The 17,703-nt window shown below is 37.8% G+C and overlaps 1 protein-coding gene and 1 pseudogene across 1 annotated transcript; one reads left to right on the forward strand and one right to left on the reverse strand.

Moving 5' to 3' along the window:
- Positions 1-5,385: 5,385 nt before the first annotated feature.
- Positions 5,386-7,263, forward strand: LOC110751731 (7-deoxyloganetin glucosyltransferase). Its single transcript, XM_021952236.2, has 2 exons — positions 5,386-5,959; positions 6,147-7,263. Exons 1-2 carry the CDS (start codon positions 5,440-5,442, stop codon positions 7,079-7,081), a joined length of 1,455 nt encoding a protein of 484 aa, XP_021807928.1. The 5' UTR covers positions 5,386-5,439; the 3' UTR covers positions 7,082-7,263.
- A 3,340-nt stretch (positions 7,264-10,603) lies between these two features.
- On the reverse strand, positions 10,604-11,688 carry LOC148295951 (uncharacterized; annotated as a pseudogene).
- Positions 11,689-17,703: the final 6,015 nt, after the last annotated feature.

Raw genomic sequence — 17,703 nt, forward strand, 5'->3', positions numbered from 1 at the left:
AAAAAATTGAATATGCAAAGAACTTAAACAAAATATTGGTAATGCAAAAAAGATAAACATATGAATGAAAATCCAAGAAATATTAACAAAATATAGAGAATGCAACAACCATTTAAATAAATATTAGAAATACAAGAAATATTAACAAAATATAAAAATGGCAAGAAACATTTAAATAAATATGGAAATACAAGAAATATTAACAAAATATAAAAATTGCAAGAAACATTTAAATAAATATGGAAATACAAGAACTATTAACAAAATATACAAATTGCATGAAACATTTAAATTAAAATTAATAGGACATTAAAATTAATATAATGAAAATTACAAATAATTTACCTCATCGGTTAGATTTTCCCCGCTTCTTTGGTTATCCATCGCTTTAGTGAGGGCATCTCTCCATTTCCCCAACTCTTTGTTGAGAATTTTCCACCAACTAGACAATGTCGATTCTGTACGGGTGGAACCCGATCTTTCAACAAATTCGCGATGAATTTTTTTCCACATTTGACTGAATTTCATCTCATTACCCGATATGGGATCATGACTAATTTGGATCCAACACTCACACAACAAGACATCTTCCATGATGCTCCATGCCCCTCCGGTTTCTTGAGAAAAAGCCATAATATGATAGAGAAAAATTAAACTTGAAAGTGAAAAAAATATGGAGTAGAAAATGAAAAAAAATATGGAGTAGAAAGTGAATAATAGTTGGAGGAGGAGAAAATGTATGAGGATTTGTGGTTAAAAATGAAGAGGATTGATTGGTATTTATAGAAAAAAATTCAGTAATTTTTGGGAATTTTTTTTAATTTTTTCCGAATTTTTTTCATAATTATTGGCCTTCAAAAATTCATGGGCGTTGGATTGGATGACAAAAGCAATCGGAAGGACCAGAAGCTGCCACGTGGTGTATGACCGTTGGGGAAAAGCTAACGCGTGCGCAGCAAATTTTTTTTAATGTGCCAACGTTAAAAAAATTTGAATTGCGCCTGCTGACGTCACGCTGGCATCAGCAATGACGTCAGCAGCGCCTTCGGGCTAGCACTCAGGCTGTTTCTTCCTTCGGGCCAGCCCAGGCTGGTGGACCCCACCTCTTGCCCGGGCTAGCTTTTGTTGCTGGAAATGGGTTTTGGCCTTTTAACCCCCCCCCCCCCCCAGCCAGAGCCCTAGGGGGCTGCTGGAAATGGCCTGAGGGCTAAGTCTAGGGCAAGTCGAAGGCAAATACTATTCATTGTACTTTATTTCCTTTTTTTTAAAACTTAAATCATTAATTTTGATAAGCTTTTTAGATAATATTTTCCGTTGTCACGTGTCACTATTTATTATAAAATTCTCACTTAAAATTTAAGATAACATTTTTAGGATAAAATTTTCAAATAAAATTTTCGGATAAAATTTTCAGTTGCCATGTGTCCATATTTATTATAAAATTCACATCTCACTCATCATACAATTGAAATATTCTCGGTCCTCATAGTCTGACACAATGGAATACAAGAACGACTCAATCATTGGCGGAGGCGGTTCCACCGGATCACGACGTGGGGGAGTATTTTCCTTCGGAGGACGTAATAGTGCCACTATTTCAGACACGGAACACACCACTGGAACCGACTGCGGGCATTGTTCACTTGAGGAGCCATGTGTAATGGTTTTCCTCTTTTTTGTTTTGCCTTGACTAATCTATTATTTGTTGGAGTCTGTCAGGGCTGACGTCAATGCGCGGAAGTCAAATTTTTTTACCGTTGGCGGGTGTAATTCACGCTCCAACGGTAAAAAAAATTTGAATTGCCGAGCGATGACGTCAGCGCTGACATCACCAAACTCAGGCTGAAGCCCAGTCGAAACCTGCCCTTGGGCTTGCCCGCGCTGGAGGGCCCTTGGGCTGCATCGGGGGGCCTTTTGCCCTGATTGCTAGCAGCGCTGGAGTTGCTCTAATAAGCCTCATGCTGTTTGTCTTCCTTTTCCAGCTCAAAGCCGTATAAAGGCAATGCTCAAACTAGCAAAACTCCTCCACCATAGAGGCTTTCGCATAACCTTTGTCAACACAGAGTTCAACCACAGGTGATTTCTTAAATCTCTTGGACCTAATTCCCTTGACGCCTGGCCTGATTTTCGATTCGAAACCATTCCGGTGCCTTGAAAATCAAGGGTCGTATGATATATTGATGAATGGATTTTCCTTACAAACTAACACTACTCCTAAAAGCAAGTAAAGATATTGAAAGTGCATTACAGGAAAATATAATTTGCTCCGTGGGAGGCTTTTGTTTGGTGTTTGAACCTTGTGAATGTAGCTTGAGCCTCGTATTTATAGGAAGAGTTCTTGGAGGAGTAATCGAGGCTAAAAATCTGCATGGTGGAGCCTGATTAGAGCAAGTGGGTTGTCCAATCGACATTTGGGATCGTGAAGTACGGTGGTGTGACCCCATAAATCCCGGTGAATCTCGGCCGCCACCCTGATCGTGGGTTCTGCGCTTCTGGCCGTGGAGACGCATTTATTGTTTCTGATAGTTGGTGACCCAATCTCCCAAACTGCAAGAATTCTTGTGAGAATGTCTGCGTCTAATCACTCTGATTCCTGTCACCAAATCCTTACTTCAATCACTTCCCACCTTCCCTCGTGCATTAAATGCTTATTCGTGGTCAGTGGGTTTTCTATCATAAACAGAGGCATTGCTTCATTAAATGAAGCGTGGGACCCTGCTGCCACTTGATGATCTGACCTTAGTGCCTCTGGGCGTGATTTTGTTCGGCTTCGGCCTCAGCCTATAATCAAGGCCGAGATGATCATGCCTTCACAACTTTTCCTTTGCTTTTTTAAGAAGGCCAGACATCTTGGCGAAACGCCGCGTTTTAGCCTCACGAGCAAGTGTTAGGGCCGAGAAAAGGGGCTCCTTCGGTCAGTTCTTGGCCGTGATTTATTAGGCACAAACACCTTTTCAATTTCTCTTAGATTCTTCTGCATTCTTTTCTGAATTTCTGGTTCTTTCAAGTTACTTTTGCTTCCTAAAGCTTGGCTTATCTGATGATGTTATGATGGTTAACCATCACCACCGTATATATGGAAGAAAAAAAAAACATAATCACTGTTATAATAGATATCCCCAAAAAAAAACAAACAAAAATAGCCCAGTCTTTTAAAAATTCATGGGTCTACCATTGTGCGAAAACATATACGACTCATTAAAATATATTTGGAATTGACTTTTTGGTCTGAAACTATCGACTTGATGTTGGTTTAAAGGGGGTAACGAAGCCTTGGAATGCATGCCAAGGTCTGACAATGAAAATTTCTTTTTTCTTTTTCGGAAATGCCCTTCGCGTGGCCCATTTGGATTGGGCTGTCAGGATATGTGGAAGGTCTCGCAGTTGCCACATCAACATTTAACATCTGATTAGGCGGTCAATCTAACGACCGATGTGAATTGGTGAGATTTTGAAATGTTTGGTATGTAATTGATGAAATTGAAACCTCGGGGCTCATTTCGATGCAGACCCTAAAGCTCGATGGAGTGAAATGTTGTTAGTCCTTTCCTTTTTGTCCTGTTCCATTTTGTCTGTTGCAACTCGCTGTTTTCCTTTAAATTGTTTAATTTTTTATATTTATTTATAATGAAAACCTTTCAATTGTTTATTGGAGATTAAAGATACAAATATAAGCCTGAGGTTCTAATTTTTTCTCTAAACCTTTTTCTCAGTAATTCTTTTTCTGCTACAATCTTACTTTTGCTCAATTCATATTGTTACGATGGCATTAGAGCCCATCTCGATACTTCTATAATTTCTCATATCTTTTTCTACTTTCTAAAGCTCCATTGTTTAATTTAGGCACGAAGCACTTACTAAATTTCAGAACTTTTCAAGCTAGGCGTGTCTGATGAATCTAGCTCACCCCTTCAAAAAATTTTGAGTCCATTGTACTAAAACATACATGACTCGTTAAAATATATTATAATTCACTAGATTCAAATTCAAAAGTATGTATATCTATCTACCAGTCATGCAATCCAAGGCTTAATAATTACAAGGAGAACTAGTTTTTACTTTATCTTTTTATTAATTTATTTATGAAAATGAAATGTATACCAAAATATAGGTGCTGCCTGCAGTCTTGTCACGCATTCATGGCTGTAAGATACGTACTTTCTATCTTTGTTTGCTTGGCTGGAGACATGTAATTAAAATACAACGACAAGACAAACAATCTTAATTAAAGTTTGCACGAAAAGAAGTTAAAAAACGAAATATTTTGGCAAATTGAGTGAGTGGTACGGAGGACGAACTCCCCCACAAAATTGAATGCTATGACAATAACAAATAATATCGGGAATCACCAATTAATACGTTTGTTTCTTCGGGTAGGTATACCTAAATCTCATAAATAAGTACAGTTCACAAGGTGACTGATTATGATCCAATCAATATCTTAATTATTGTGGTTTGTTGATAATTGTATGTTAACTGTATCTGTTTAGAGATAATAACGCTGTAGTTACGAATTTTGGGTTTGTAATATATGAAGACATGACTATTGTCCTTTCTTACGAATTTAACAGCTTCGTGACAAATTTTAGTTGAATGTCAATTGTCTTTGAAGTGCATGGGGCCCATAACACGTCGAATCAACTTTAGCCTTATATTTTAATATATTTATGTTTGTGTATTAAATTTCTATTTGATGTATTTCTTTTTTTATTTTATTTGGTGTATCTCTTCCTTTTCATTTGTTAGTAATTGACTAATTGAATAATATATGTACATACAACCACTGCCATTCAATACACAAAGAAACAATTCAATAATCATATCATTTGATTGCAATTCCATTACAATTTTCAACCAAAAAAATTCATTACAATTCTCTAATTTATTAATTACAATTTACTTTTGGTATCTTGAGTGTTGTTTGTCCTCATCATCTTCATCATCTTCATCATCTGAAAAAGAAAAACCAAAGCATAATCCAAGTCAAACACAAGTATAATCTATAACTTGATTAACATACCAAAAACATAATGACAACCCTAGATTCAAACCTAAAAATCAGAACAGGAAGTACCAAAAACATAATGACAACCCTAGATTCTATTGTGAGTCTCAATACTATTGCCCCTTTTTTTTTTTTTTTTTTTTTTGTTTGTAGTGACCATTTTAATCTAAGGTGTATTATCACCACCGTTCTCAATACTTAAACAAGTGTCCATATGCATAACTATGTTTATGCCTATGGACATGTGTGTCAAATATTAAGAATGATGGTGAGGATACACATTTGGTTAAAGTGATGAGCAAAAATATTTTTTATCGAATCTGTTTATATATAAAAAGTAAACCTGCCCCGTTGGAAGGTAGATCTACCCTATAAATAATCTGCATTTGAGCAAGTCATGCAACACGCACATACATTATATCACAAAACCTAAGATGGCTTCCCCTGTACTTTCCAATAAGCCTCATGCAGTTTGTCTTCCTTTGCCGGCTCAAAGCCATATAAAGGCAATGCTCAAATTAGCAAAACTCCTCCGCCATAGAGGCTTTCACATAACCTTTGTCAACACAGAGTTCAACCACAGGCGATTTCTTAAATCTCTTGGACCTAATTCCCTTGATGGCCTGCCTGATTTTCGATTCGAAACCATTCCAGACGGCCTTCCAGAATCAGATGAAGATGCCACCCAAGACTCCACTTTGCTTTGTGAGTCGTTCAGAAATTTCTTGCCCTTGCCTCCGTTTCTTGAGCTCCTCGTAAAACTCAATGAGACAGCAAGTAGTGTTCCTCCGGTGACTTGCATAGTTTCAGACGGTTTCTTGTCCATGTTCACAATCACAGCAGCTGAAGAACTTGGAATCCCTATCACACTGTTTTACACTGTTGCTGCAAGCAGCTTCATGGGCTTTAAACAGTATCGCGCTTTGATGGAAAAAGGACTTGCCCCACTCAAAGGTGAATGAAACATCTATATAAATAGTTCAGAGATTTTATGCAAATAAGATGCCAACTGACTGTGTTTTTATGCAAGAATAAAACCTAATCAATAGATCATAGTTTGCTAGACAGTTTGACAAGAGATTTTGTTGTTAAAGTTGCAAATGAAATGTTTCATTGATTCATTAATTCGCTGTCAATGTAGATGAGAGCTGTTTGAAAAATGGGTATTTGGACAAGGTCATAGATTGGATTCCAGGGATGAAAGATATTCGTCTACGGGATCTTCCAACCTTCATCCAAACTACAAATCATGATGACGTGATGTTCAACTTCTGCATGGAAGCAACAGATAAAGTTGATAAAGCTTCAGCAGTTGTTTTTCTTACATTTGATGCTTTGGAAAAAGATGTTATGGATGCTCTCTCATCTATGCTGATTCCACCTCTTTATACCATTGGTCCTATCCAATTACTTCTCAATCAGATACCAGAAGATTCTTTTAGCCCTATCGGATACAGTTTATGGAAAGAAGAAACTGAGTGCCTTCAATGGCTAAATTCCAAGGCCCCAAATTCAGTTGTTTATGTGAATTTTGGCAGTGTAGCGGTCATGACACCGCAGCATCTTCTGGAGTTTGGCTGGGGACTTGCAAATAGCAAGTTTCATTTCTTTTGGGTAATTAGGCCCGATTTGGTTGTTGGTGAATCTGCATATTTGCCACCTGAGTTTGTGGCGGAAACGAAGGAAAGAGGTCTAATAGCAAGTTGGTGCCCACAAGAAGAAGTCCTTAACCACCCATCAGTTGGAGGGTTTTTAACACACAGCGGTTGGAATTCAACCATGGAGAGTCTGACTGCAGGAGTGCCTATGCTCTGCTGGCCATTTTTTGCTGACCAGCAAACCAATTGTTATTATACTTGCAATGAATGGAGCAGTGGCATGCAGATTGATAACGATGTCAAGAGAGATGGAGTGGAGATGCTTGTTAGAGAGTTGATGGAGGGAGAGAAGGGTAAGAAAATGAAAAAGAAGGCTAAGGAGTGGAAGAAACTAGCAGAAAATGCAACTGATCCACATGGCTCCTCATCCATTAACTTAGATAATTTAGTCAATCAAGTGCTGTTAAGAAAAAACTAGATGCTAGGCATAAAAAATAAAAAATCGCCACACATTATTGTTGGTGTCTCTAGCATTACTCTATATATATTACGCTTATGTTTTTTCTTCAGGTGTGATATCGATGTTGAGTTGTGAAGATAAAATTCAACTAGAAAAAAAAATATATTGTTTTCTGTTTAGTGCCCATTTGGCATTGCTTATTTGGGGTTATAATAAGTGATTATTTTGAAAACTTTGAAAACCTAAGGAGTTTGGTAAGAGATACGAAAATCACGTATTATGAATAATTGATGTGAGAGAAAGCAATTAGGGAAAACAGCTAATCCAGTAATCAGTTTTGGAGTGGCGATGGACTTTAATGAAAATTTCAAAATTCCTAAAATAACCCCATCTATATCACGCTCACGTCTCTTTTCTCCTAATTTCAGTCTTCTCCTTCCCATCGTTCTCTTCCAAGTTCATTAGTCTAAAGCTCCCTCTTCTCCTTCTCTTCCACTTGTTCTTCAATTTTTCTTGTTGGATCAATTGAAGCAAATCTAAAAGCCGGAAGGCTCAGGTAAGTGACATATTAGGTTTATTTTTCTTTTCAATTTCATTCTTCTCAATTAGGGTTAGGGAAGCTCACTCATTATGGTACAATTTACAAATCAAACTGATATGATAGCAGCGACCGGTTAGAGTTTTAATATCCTTCTTCCTATAAACCCTAGAAATACCGATGTCATAGTCACTCATTCCCTGGAGAAACCCCAAATGCATACCTTGTGATCTTCCTTTAGATTATTGATTCAACAATGACAACAAGAACACAGAATGCTTGGAAAGGCGTGAGACAAAGTAGCCATGACTATTTTACCCTTTGTTACTATCTTAATGATGAAGAAGAAGCTTTAGAAATAGAAATGGAATGGTAAGGGTTTTTGCGTTGAACAAGAAACAATTTACTTTTGTTAAAGGTGACCCTATAACCAATATGGACCCAATAATTCGATTATTTAAAATAAATGGACAATTCTTGGTTCCTGCTTGTTATTATTTCTTATTAGAGAAGACTCAAGAGAGTGAAACCCAACCCCACTCAAATCGGTTAGAAAGTTTCTGATTGTTTATTTCATTTCAGACTACATACAAAGATAACAACTACTTGAGTAAAAAAAAACATGATACTTTTAATTAGATGCTTCATTTCAAACCATAGACACTCCTCTAACGAGAGCTTGATTAGGGACAAAACCACTTGAATTAAAGAGTTATTTCACCATAATGTTCTTTTTAGTCATTATACATAGCTCACAACACTTTCACACAAAAAAATTACCACACACTCAAAAACTGATTATTGTACCAATATTACTTTTAATAAAAAATTTACCAAAAGCCAAACTGCTTTCTTTCACAACTGATTTATCTCACAACACATCTGATTGTGATTATTTTCACATCACAACAATGCCAAACTGGCCTTGTTTTAGATTCTTATTTAAATTCCTACTTAGTTTAGGTTTCCTATTTTAATCCTATTTCCTACCCACTATAAATAAGACTTTTAGGAAGTCATATTATTTGTGGCTAGAGAGTGTCTATGAGTGTGGTTACAAACCAAATTACAAGTGAGTGTGAGGAATTGCTAAAGATTCACAATAGAAGTACAAGGGAAAAAATAATTTCAAGCACAGTTTTCTTTCTACTAACTAGCCAGGTGATGTTGAGGGATTAAGCCCTCTTCAATTATACATTAAGCGAAGAAGAGCCAATGCTAAATGAAACAAGGAAGTTACATAGTATTACAAATGAAACTAAGCTCTAATGATCTCCATGTGCTCAAAAATCAAACCCAATCCAATGCATCTTCGTGATTTAATGAATATGACGCTTTGCTTGAAAAAGGACTTGCCCACCGCAGTTCAAATATCCTTTATATATATGCAGGGAGTTTTCATTGAGAGATCCTTCAAATATATTTGAGGGACACTCTTGTAAGACCCACTCCGCATTGTATTTCACTAATCCAAACCGTTTATTTTGTAAATATATATATATATCAATACCCTCTTTATCAATCTCAAATAAAATCATTTTAGGGATCCTTAAATTGAAACTCAGTATGATATCATGTTAATGTAATTACTTAATCATGTTGAGTCAGTGCTCGATCTTTTTTCAGTTTCTTTCAACCTCATATTATTTATTGCTAGATCGACAAGTTGTCTTTACCTCAAGATGTACACCACATATAAGTTGGTCCAAAGAGTTGAGTAGCAATCCACACAATAAAGTGGTACCAAAATTAATGGATACACATGCTAAGTTCAGTAGTCTTTTCAAACCTACATATGCTTGGCTTGGCTCATGGGCTGAATGTTTGGTTTGGAACTGCAAAGTTATGCATATAATTTACCCACTTTTGGTCATGCGGTTGAAGACTAGAAGCTTACATAGCAATAGTTATTGGTTGGCTGATTATTTTTGTCGGTGAACTTTCACTCAAGACTAAACTTTTCGAAATTAAGAACTAGGGCCCCTTCTAGCATTGAGAACAAAAACATACTCATACCAAATTGTTAATTACACTACTACATTTGAGCGTTTGCGCGACGAATCAAAAATAGTCGCGCAAAGAGCAAATCTGTCGCGGAAACAATAGCGCGACAGATATATCGTCGCGCAAAATCAGTCGCGCAAATACCGTCACGCTAGACTTTGCGCGACAAAACTATAAAATATCGTCGCGCAATACCCTTCGTTGCGCCAATAGTTCAGGGACGACAAACAATCCGTCGCTCAATATTTTGCGCGACGAGAGTACAGGCGTTGCAGCAACTACGCGCGACGACACTTCAATCCGTCGCAAATATTTTTTGCGCGACGAATTAACAGACGTTGCATGAACATAATGCGACGACATATATTCGTCGCGCAAACAATATTTGCGCGACAAATATTTCGTCGTTGCAAATACCTTGTGCGATGAATAAGGATCGTGACTCAAACCCTTGCGCGACAATGATTTATTTGTCGCATTTTCTTTAGGGGACAAATACGTCCGTCGCGCAAACCGAGGATTATATTCGTTTACGATATATTTTTATGGTTTTTTTATTTTTTAAAACGTGATTTGCGCGACGGGTCAATTTTTCGTCGCGCAAATATTAGTAATTAATTTTTTTTTTTTAATTTATGTGAAAAAAAAGAATTTTGATTTATTTTATTTTTATAATTAAATCAAATTGCAATTGAAAAATGTAATGAAGAGAAAATAGTTTTTTAAAACATAATATAAATGTATAATATACAAGAGAAATATTTAAAATGTAATTAAGAAAGTAAAAAACTAATTAAACAATGTAGCTAAATCTACTTCCTCGTCTGGCAAATGCGGCTCGGAGGTCTGGACATTGGGGACAGGGGCAGAGGTTTGGTGGCCATGCGCAGAGGTGGACGGGGGAACAAAAGATGGTACGGGAACGCCGGACTGGGCCATTGACTGTATAATCTGAGCCATCTGTGCCATCTGGGTTTCAAGCTGGGCCACCTTTGCTGTCAAAACACTATTTGACTGCGACGATGAACGGGATCTAGGTTCCCGCCGCCGGGCATTCCCCATCCCTCGACAGTATGTCCCTAGCCGCCTCCCTAGAGTCTGATCCAAGGTGTTCGTCAAGATCTGAAACCCTGCATCCTGTGGAGGAGCCACAGACTCGAGCGGCGTATCGGGAGGAAGCTGGGAGGCGGACTCCTGAAGAACCAACTGGCTCTTCTCAATCATGGTCGTCTGTTTAACATAACATAAAATATAAATAAAAACATTTATATAATAACTATGAAACTTGAACGCGTAAAATAATCATTAAAATTAAAGAGTACTTACATGAAGGGACTCCGCCAACTCATTCCCAGGTCGAACATAAACGTCGCCGAAGACGTCAATCTCTGGGAATTTGGACCCCTCCTAAATTGAACAAGAGTATAAAAATGTTAGTACAAAAAAAAAAAAGAAATTAACATTAATGACATATTAAAAATTAAATAAAAACAACTTATTATTACCCGACGTCGCGCATCCATCCTATAGGAGAAGGGCCTGGAACCTGAATGATGGAGAAGAGCCTTCTTCTCCCTATTGCCCTTATTTGCTTTAGCCATCTTCTGTTATACAAAAATTAAAACGTATTATTTGAAATTGAAATGAAATATTAAAAAATGACATAAATCATTAGTAAGAAACGTGTAATAATTTTGAACTTAATATAAAAAATACCACATAATCAGCCTCCTGAAAATGACCACAGAGCCACTGCCAACTATCCTCCCGCCCCTCAAGCTCCTTCGGGCAACCCTCCTGAAGAGCAACCTGCGGATCATCAAATGCCTGAAAGTGGTGGTGCAAGTCGCTCTTCCACTGCTTGTACCTATCAGCGAAGAGTCTGTTGATGTACCCCAACAACTCATCGTTGACATTCTCTAAATTGTAATTCATCTACAATAAAATAATTACATACATTAAATATTTAAAATATATAAAATTGGAAGGAAAAACAATTAAAATGTAAGATACATACCGACAGGTGTCCATGCATCTCGTTATGCACCGCATCAGGCATGGCCTTCCAAGACTTCCATTTCATCGGACAATAGGTCCGAACGACTGCACCAACATCGTGCGCCAATGAGCTATGTTGGTCTGCCGTTGGGGCAGCCTGATGACGATCGTCGTATCTGATGTTGATACGAGAGTTGTTCACCCGGGTGACCTTCGATGTAGCCAACTGGCGACACGGTCCCCGGGTGTTCTTCTTGGCTGCAAAGAAATATGAAATTAATGTTAGTTTAATTTGACTAAAATATTGGTACGAAACATATGTAGTTGAAGGAAATCTTTACCTGGTCCGCTCGAAGTGGCGTCGGTGGTGCTGGAAAGCGGATGACGCCGCCTGGCGCTCATTGGTTGCGCCACTGATGACTCTGATGACGCCGGCGCATGGGGGGCACTGGGACCCACTGGCAAGTCGGGCAACTGTGGTGGGCCAGAGGCCGGTGACATCATAATCGGGGGAGGCAAACTACGTGAAGGTTGCACCGGCTTATGACTTCTGCTGATTAGGTTTGACATCTTGCAATAAAAACAAGCACCAAAGTTTAAAAAAAATAGTTACTGTAATACACCAATCTAATAACAAATATAACATTTATTTCATTTCATTTAAAATAGAGTCAACGTCTAATAACAAATATAACAAATATAACAAATAAAACAAATAAAATATAACAAAAATATAAAACATTCTTCATTAATTATAAAACATAAAAATTATTCCAATTTAGGGTCATTATATAAACTAAGCTAACAAACATACAAATAAATCAAATTTACCAATATAAACTAAGCATATTTTAACAATATTACAAATTTAATTAACGCATATATGTTGGCGTACGGTTTGCGATTTCCGAGTATCCGGGACTCCAATCCACAATCCGTTGAATCCTATATGATCCTAGACATACAAGGTACATCATACATGAGTTTGAGTTTCATCCAATGGTCCGAACAAATCAAACCGTTAAATCGCACAATAGGCGAAATCCATTCGAGGCTGAAACGGTATCCAAATTGGAAACCGAACACACCTACACGCTCATGACAACTAGTGGATCGCATTGGGACACAATGTGATTTTGCTACAGTTCCATAGCGCTGCCACACACGGCAGCAGCGCATGTATGTGAAAAAGCGATAACGATCGCCGGAAAAATCTCAAAATTAAGGGCCAATCTTCCTACCCTAGGTTCAGGACATCGAATAGAGGCAGTTTTCTTCTCGGACCTGGGCCAAAAAATGGCCGGAAGTGGCTGGAATTTCATCCCGAAATCCGGCCAAAATCTTAGTTACAAAATTAGACAACGTACGCTACAAATTTAACAATTCCTATCCAACCATCAGCTAGACAATAAAAAATAGGGGGAAATGCATACCTCAGTCGTCAGATTTGGAGGCCGGAGGAGGGAGAACGAAGCCGGAGATATTCGCCCAAAACCGGATAAATTCCCGCCGATTTCTCGAACCCAATCGTCGCGGCGGCGGCTCGGAAAGGTCTGAGTCCGTTGGCGGTGATCGCCCGGTCGTTAATGTGGAAAGTTGAGGTGGTGGCCGGAGGAGAGAGAGAGAGAGAGAGAGAGAGAGAGAGAGAGAAGAGACAGCGGCGGCAAGAATGAACCAGAAGGTCTGAAACTGTCGAATTATTATCAGACCTTTGCGCGACGAAATATAAAGTATTCGTCGCGCAAAACAGTAAAGTGTCTAAACGGTGCGTTTTCGATTAAAATTTTCGCGCAAAACTGAAAATATTAACTTTGCGCTACGAAATAAACTCCCATCGTCGCGCAACGTCGTTGCAGTAGCGGCAATTGAACCGCCAAAAATTTCACCACCTTACGCGATGGGGACAAAATTTTCCGTCGCGTAAACATCATACCGTAAACCCTAAACCCTAAACCCTAAACCCTGAACCCTGAACTCTGAACCCTGATCACATAAAACCCTAAACGACATCATCCCATTGCGCGACGAATAAAGTTGTGTTCGTCGCATATACATGTTTTGCGCGACGACAGTTACCCGTCGCGCAATTTCTTCTATAAAATTTGAAACAAATTGTTTTCATAGCATACACATTCTACGAAACTAGTTTCAACGATCCAACCGTCAAACGTATTTGCTTATACTTAGAGATCGTATACACCAAAAATGGGGAAAAAAAAACGTGTAGAGATCAAGTAACGGGACAAAAGTTTTCGACGGTTATAATGGAAAAATCACGATTTAACGGTCAATTTTACTCTGATTTCGATAATTTTTTACGGATACAATCCTTCACCCAACTTGAATTCAATGACAGTATTTGATCTTCATTTCAAATTATTTACACTAGTGGATATCACAAAATCTTATGTTCTACTTAACAAGTTTATATATAAACTTTTAATAGTTAGTGACTATACTGTGTGAATCATATACGCATTATAGAAAACTTTTTTCATCGATCCAACCGTCACACTTGTTTGTTTCTACTTAGAGATCGTATACGCCGAAAATCGAAAAAAAAAAATAAGGTATGTAGATTGCGTAACGGGACAAAAGTTTTCAACGGTTATAAAGGAAAAATCACGATTTAACGGTCAATTTTACCCCGATTTCGAAGATTTTTTACGGATACACTCCTTCACCCTATATGTATCCAATGACAGAGTTTGATCTTCATTTCAAATTATTTATACTAGTGAATACTAAGTTAAAATTCCTAAGTGTCATGTATAGAAATATTTTTTAAAAAATTAAAGTGGTTTACGCGACGAAGTGAAATATTTCGCCTGTAAATAGTTTGCACGACAATTATTTTTCGTCGCGCAAACATTTTTGTGTCGAGTTATTCGTCATGTCGTCGCGCAAAGATCAGTTTTAAATTTTTTCCTGACACTTGTGTTTTTTGGGAAAATTAACCTTGCGAGACGAAACATATCGTCGCGCAAGGGTTACTATAACGACGCTGGTGTTGTCCGTCGCGCAAAAGACACTTCGAAACTATTCCCGGACACTTGTAAATTTTTTTGGACAATTATTCTTGCGAGACGGAGATAATCGTCGCGCAAATGGGTTTGGGCGACGCTATTAGATGTTTTCGTCGCGCAAAATTTTGTTTTATTTTAAAAAAATTAAATTGATATTTAGTGTAAATATTTGTTGATACTATATTCGTATTTACTATATATGCAAAAGATGATCACAACTTGTTTTAGGGGACGTGATAAAGCATATATTTATATGGTTTGGATATCATATATTTATATGATAAAGCATATAATTGTCATAGAAAACTTTATATTTTTTCATACTATATTTGTATTTTGTTATACCTTTATTCATTTGTCTTTTTACAAAACTCTATGCAAATATATGACGTTAATTAGGAAAAGTTACTGACACAAAGAGAAAACATGTACATTTCATTAAATTACAAATAAATTACATTATTCATCAGATGAACATGTACATTTCGTTAAATTACAAATAAATTACATTATTCATCAGATGAACTATAATAACCTTCGTTATCATCACTATCATGACTATCCGTCTCCCAATCCTCTTCCTCCTCCTCTTTCTCCGCCTCCTCCATAAGTACATCATCGTCGTTGTCGTCCCCCATGGTTGGATCGTATCGCGGAAGATCACCGAGGTCAATTGTAATTGACTGAATCGGTATTTCTCTTGAAGACACTCCGTCAATCTGAAATGGTTCTTGAACAACATTTGTATCGAAAAGTGTATGTGCATCATTTTCCATGGAAGAGTCTAAACGTTGGTCAACGACGTCGACGTCGTTGTCCGATGGGTCTAGTTCTGGTATATCATACACGTTCCTCTGATCCATATGCTGAACCACTGTCCAATCGTTCCCCGCTTTAGGGTCATTTAGATACACAACTTGTTTTGCCATGTTTGCCAAAATGTAAGGGTCGTCATCATACCAAGTTCTGCTCATGTTCACAGATAGTAACCCATGATCGATTTTAATACTTCCCTGCCTATTTGGGTTCGTATCAAACCATCGACACTTAAACATGATCACTTGGTATCGGTCTTTGTAAAGCAATTGCACGACAGTTGTGAGTTTGCCATAAAAATCAATGTCTGTACTTTCCCCTCCACCTGGAACATGGACACCGCTGTTTTGCGTACACAACTTGTCATCTCGTGCATGACCTAAAAACTTGACGCCGTTAACATGGCAACCTGAGAACAATTCTGCTCGGAGTGGGCCGAATGCCAAGTTATATAACTCTTCACTGTAAGTGGGGGAATTCTCTGATTTCAACTTATTCACCTAATATTATAAAAAAAAACCGAAATAGGTTAGTTTGGAAAAATGTAATAGCACAATATATATATGAATTAGAAAACACTTATAACTTACATATTCCAAAAACCATTGTGGAAACAATTCACGGTGTTTCTTGGAATACAAATGTGATGGATGTTCTCGCTTCATCATCTCTTCGTGTTCATCTAAGTATGCCAATATCTCATCACAATTGTTCAATACGAACCAATGAGCTACCTCCATGTCATTTCTGGAAAACGATTCTCCTCGTACAGGATCTCCAAAGGGTCGTGCGCTTTGGGCAAAAACAGAAAGTTGCTCATTTCCCAGACCTCCGTCATTATTGCGCTGAGGTCGATTGAAAGCCGTGTCCACATCCTTTAAATACATTCCACAGAAAGTAAGCGCCTCATATTGAACCCAAGCCTCTACAATTGATCCTTCGGGCTTCGCCACCGTCGCGCAAACCACGTCACCGTCGCGCAAAGGTTATTTCCCAGTCGCGCAAGGTACTGTCGACATCGATTTTTTGCGCGACGATGTAGTTCTATCCGTCGCACAATAATTCGTCGCACAAACAACGTGCGACGAAATGTTTGTCGCGCAATTTTTTGGCGCGAAATGCTATCGACAGTAGTCCGTTCTTCGCGCCTTTTTTTTTCGCGACGAAAGTTTTTACTTGTCGCGCAAAATAGCTTAGCGCGACGAGAAATACTGTCGCGCAAAGTTCACCGCCAAATAAATTTTTCCGCGCGTTTTCCCAGCTACTTTATGCGACGAGAAATACTGTCGCGCAAAGTTCACCGCCAAATAAATCTTTCCGCGCGTTTTCCCAGCTACTTTATGCGACGCTCTTTGTTTTCGTCGCGCAAACAGTAATTTGCGCGACGATTAATTTTGTCGTACAATGTTGCGCTACGATTTATGTTACCCGTCGCGCAAAATATCTATGTGGGACGATTTATCCTCCGTCGCGCAAAAAACCGTCGCGCAAGGGCTAAAATGTAGTAGTGTTAGTTAATTACAAATCTTGTTCAAAGATACCGGTCATTTATTATACGAATTCTTATGATTTTTATGATAATACAAACTAATATGTAGTTTTAGTATTTACTCTAGGCGTGGATACTAAAGGCCTATTTAAGAGTGCTTCTGAAAATGCTAAGAACGCTTTCTGACAACTAAAAGTGCTTCTGACAATGTTTGGCTGAAAAATTTAGAAGTGTTTTTTGAAGAAGCACTTGCCATGTGCTTCTTCAGGAAACACTCCCAAGTACTTTTCCAGTAAGCACTTGAATTTGTTATGAAAATTCAAGATTTTTATAATAAAAATGCTTTTGTTATAAGCACTTATAAGAAGAAGTACTTCCTAGAGAAGCAGTCACAAACGAGCTATAATATATTACCACTTATATGTACAATGATTATATTAATTTTAAAAAGCTTAATCATTTTATAGATTATAAGTGAAGCATGTGTTTCAAGTATATAGCACCATATGTCACTACCCAAACAAAACAAAAACAAAAAAACAAAAAAACAAAAAAAAATCCTTTTTTGCGAAGGCTTAGATGTCGGAAATACCAATTTTCCGTCACAAATGTGTTTTTTCGAGGGCAACTAGCCGTCGGATGGCGTCGGAAAAGCGATCATTGGAAAAGGTGAATTTTCGACAAGCCGTTAGAAAAAATTGTATTTCCGACAAGTAATGTGTGTCGTAAATAATGTGACATCGTCAGAAACTAATTTTGCAAACGAGGA

Source organism: Prunus avium, chromosome 3 (assembly GCF_965620075.1).
Source record: "Prunus avium chromosome 3, drPruAviu1.hap1.1, whole genome shotgun sequence".
Taxonomy (NCBI): Eukaryota; Viridiplantae; Streptophyta; class Magnoliopsida; order Rosales; family Rosaceae; genus Prunus; species Prunus avium.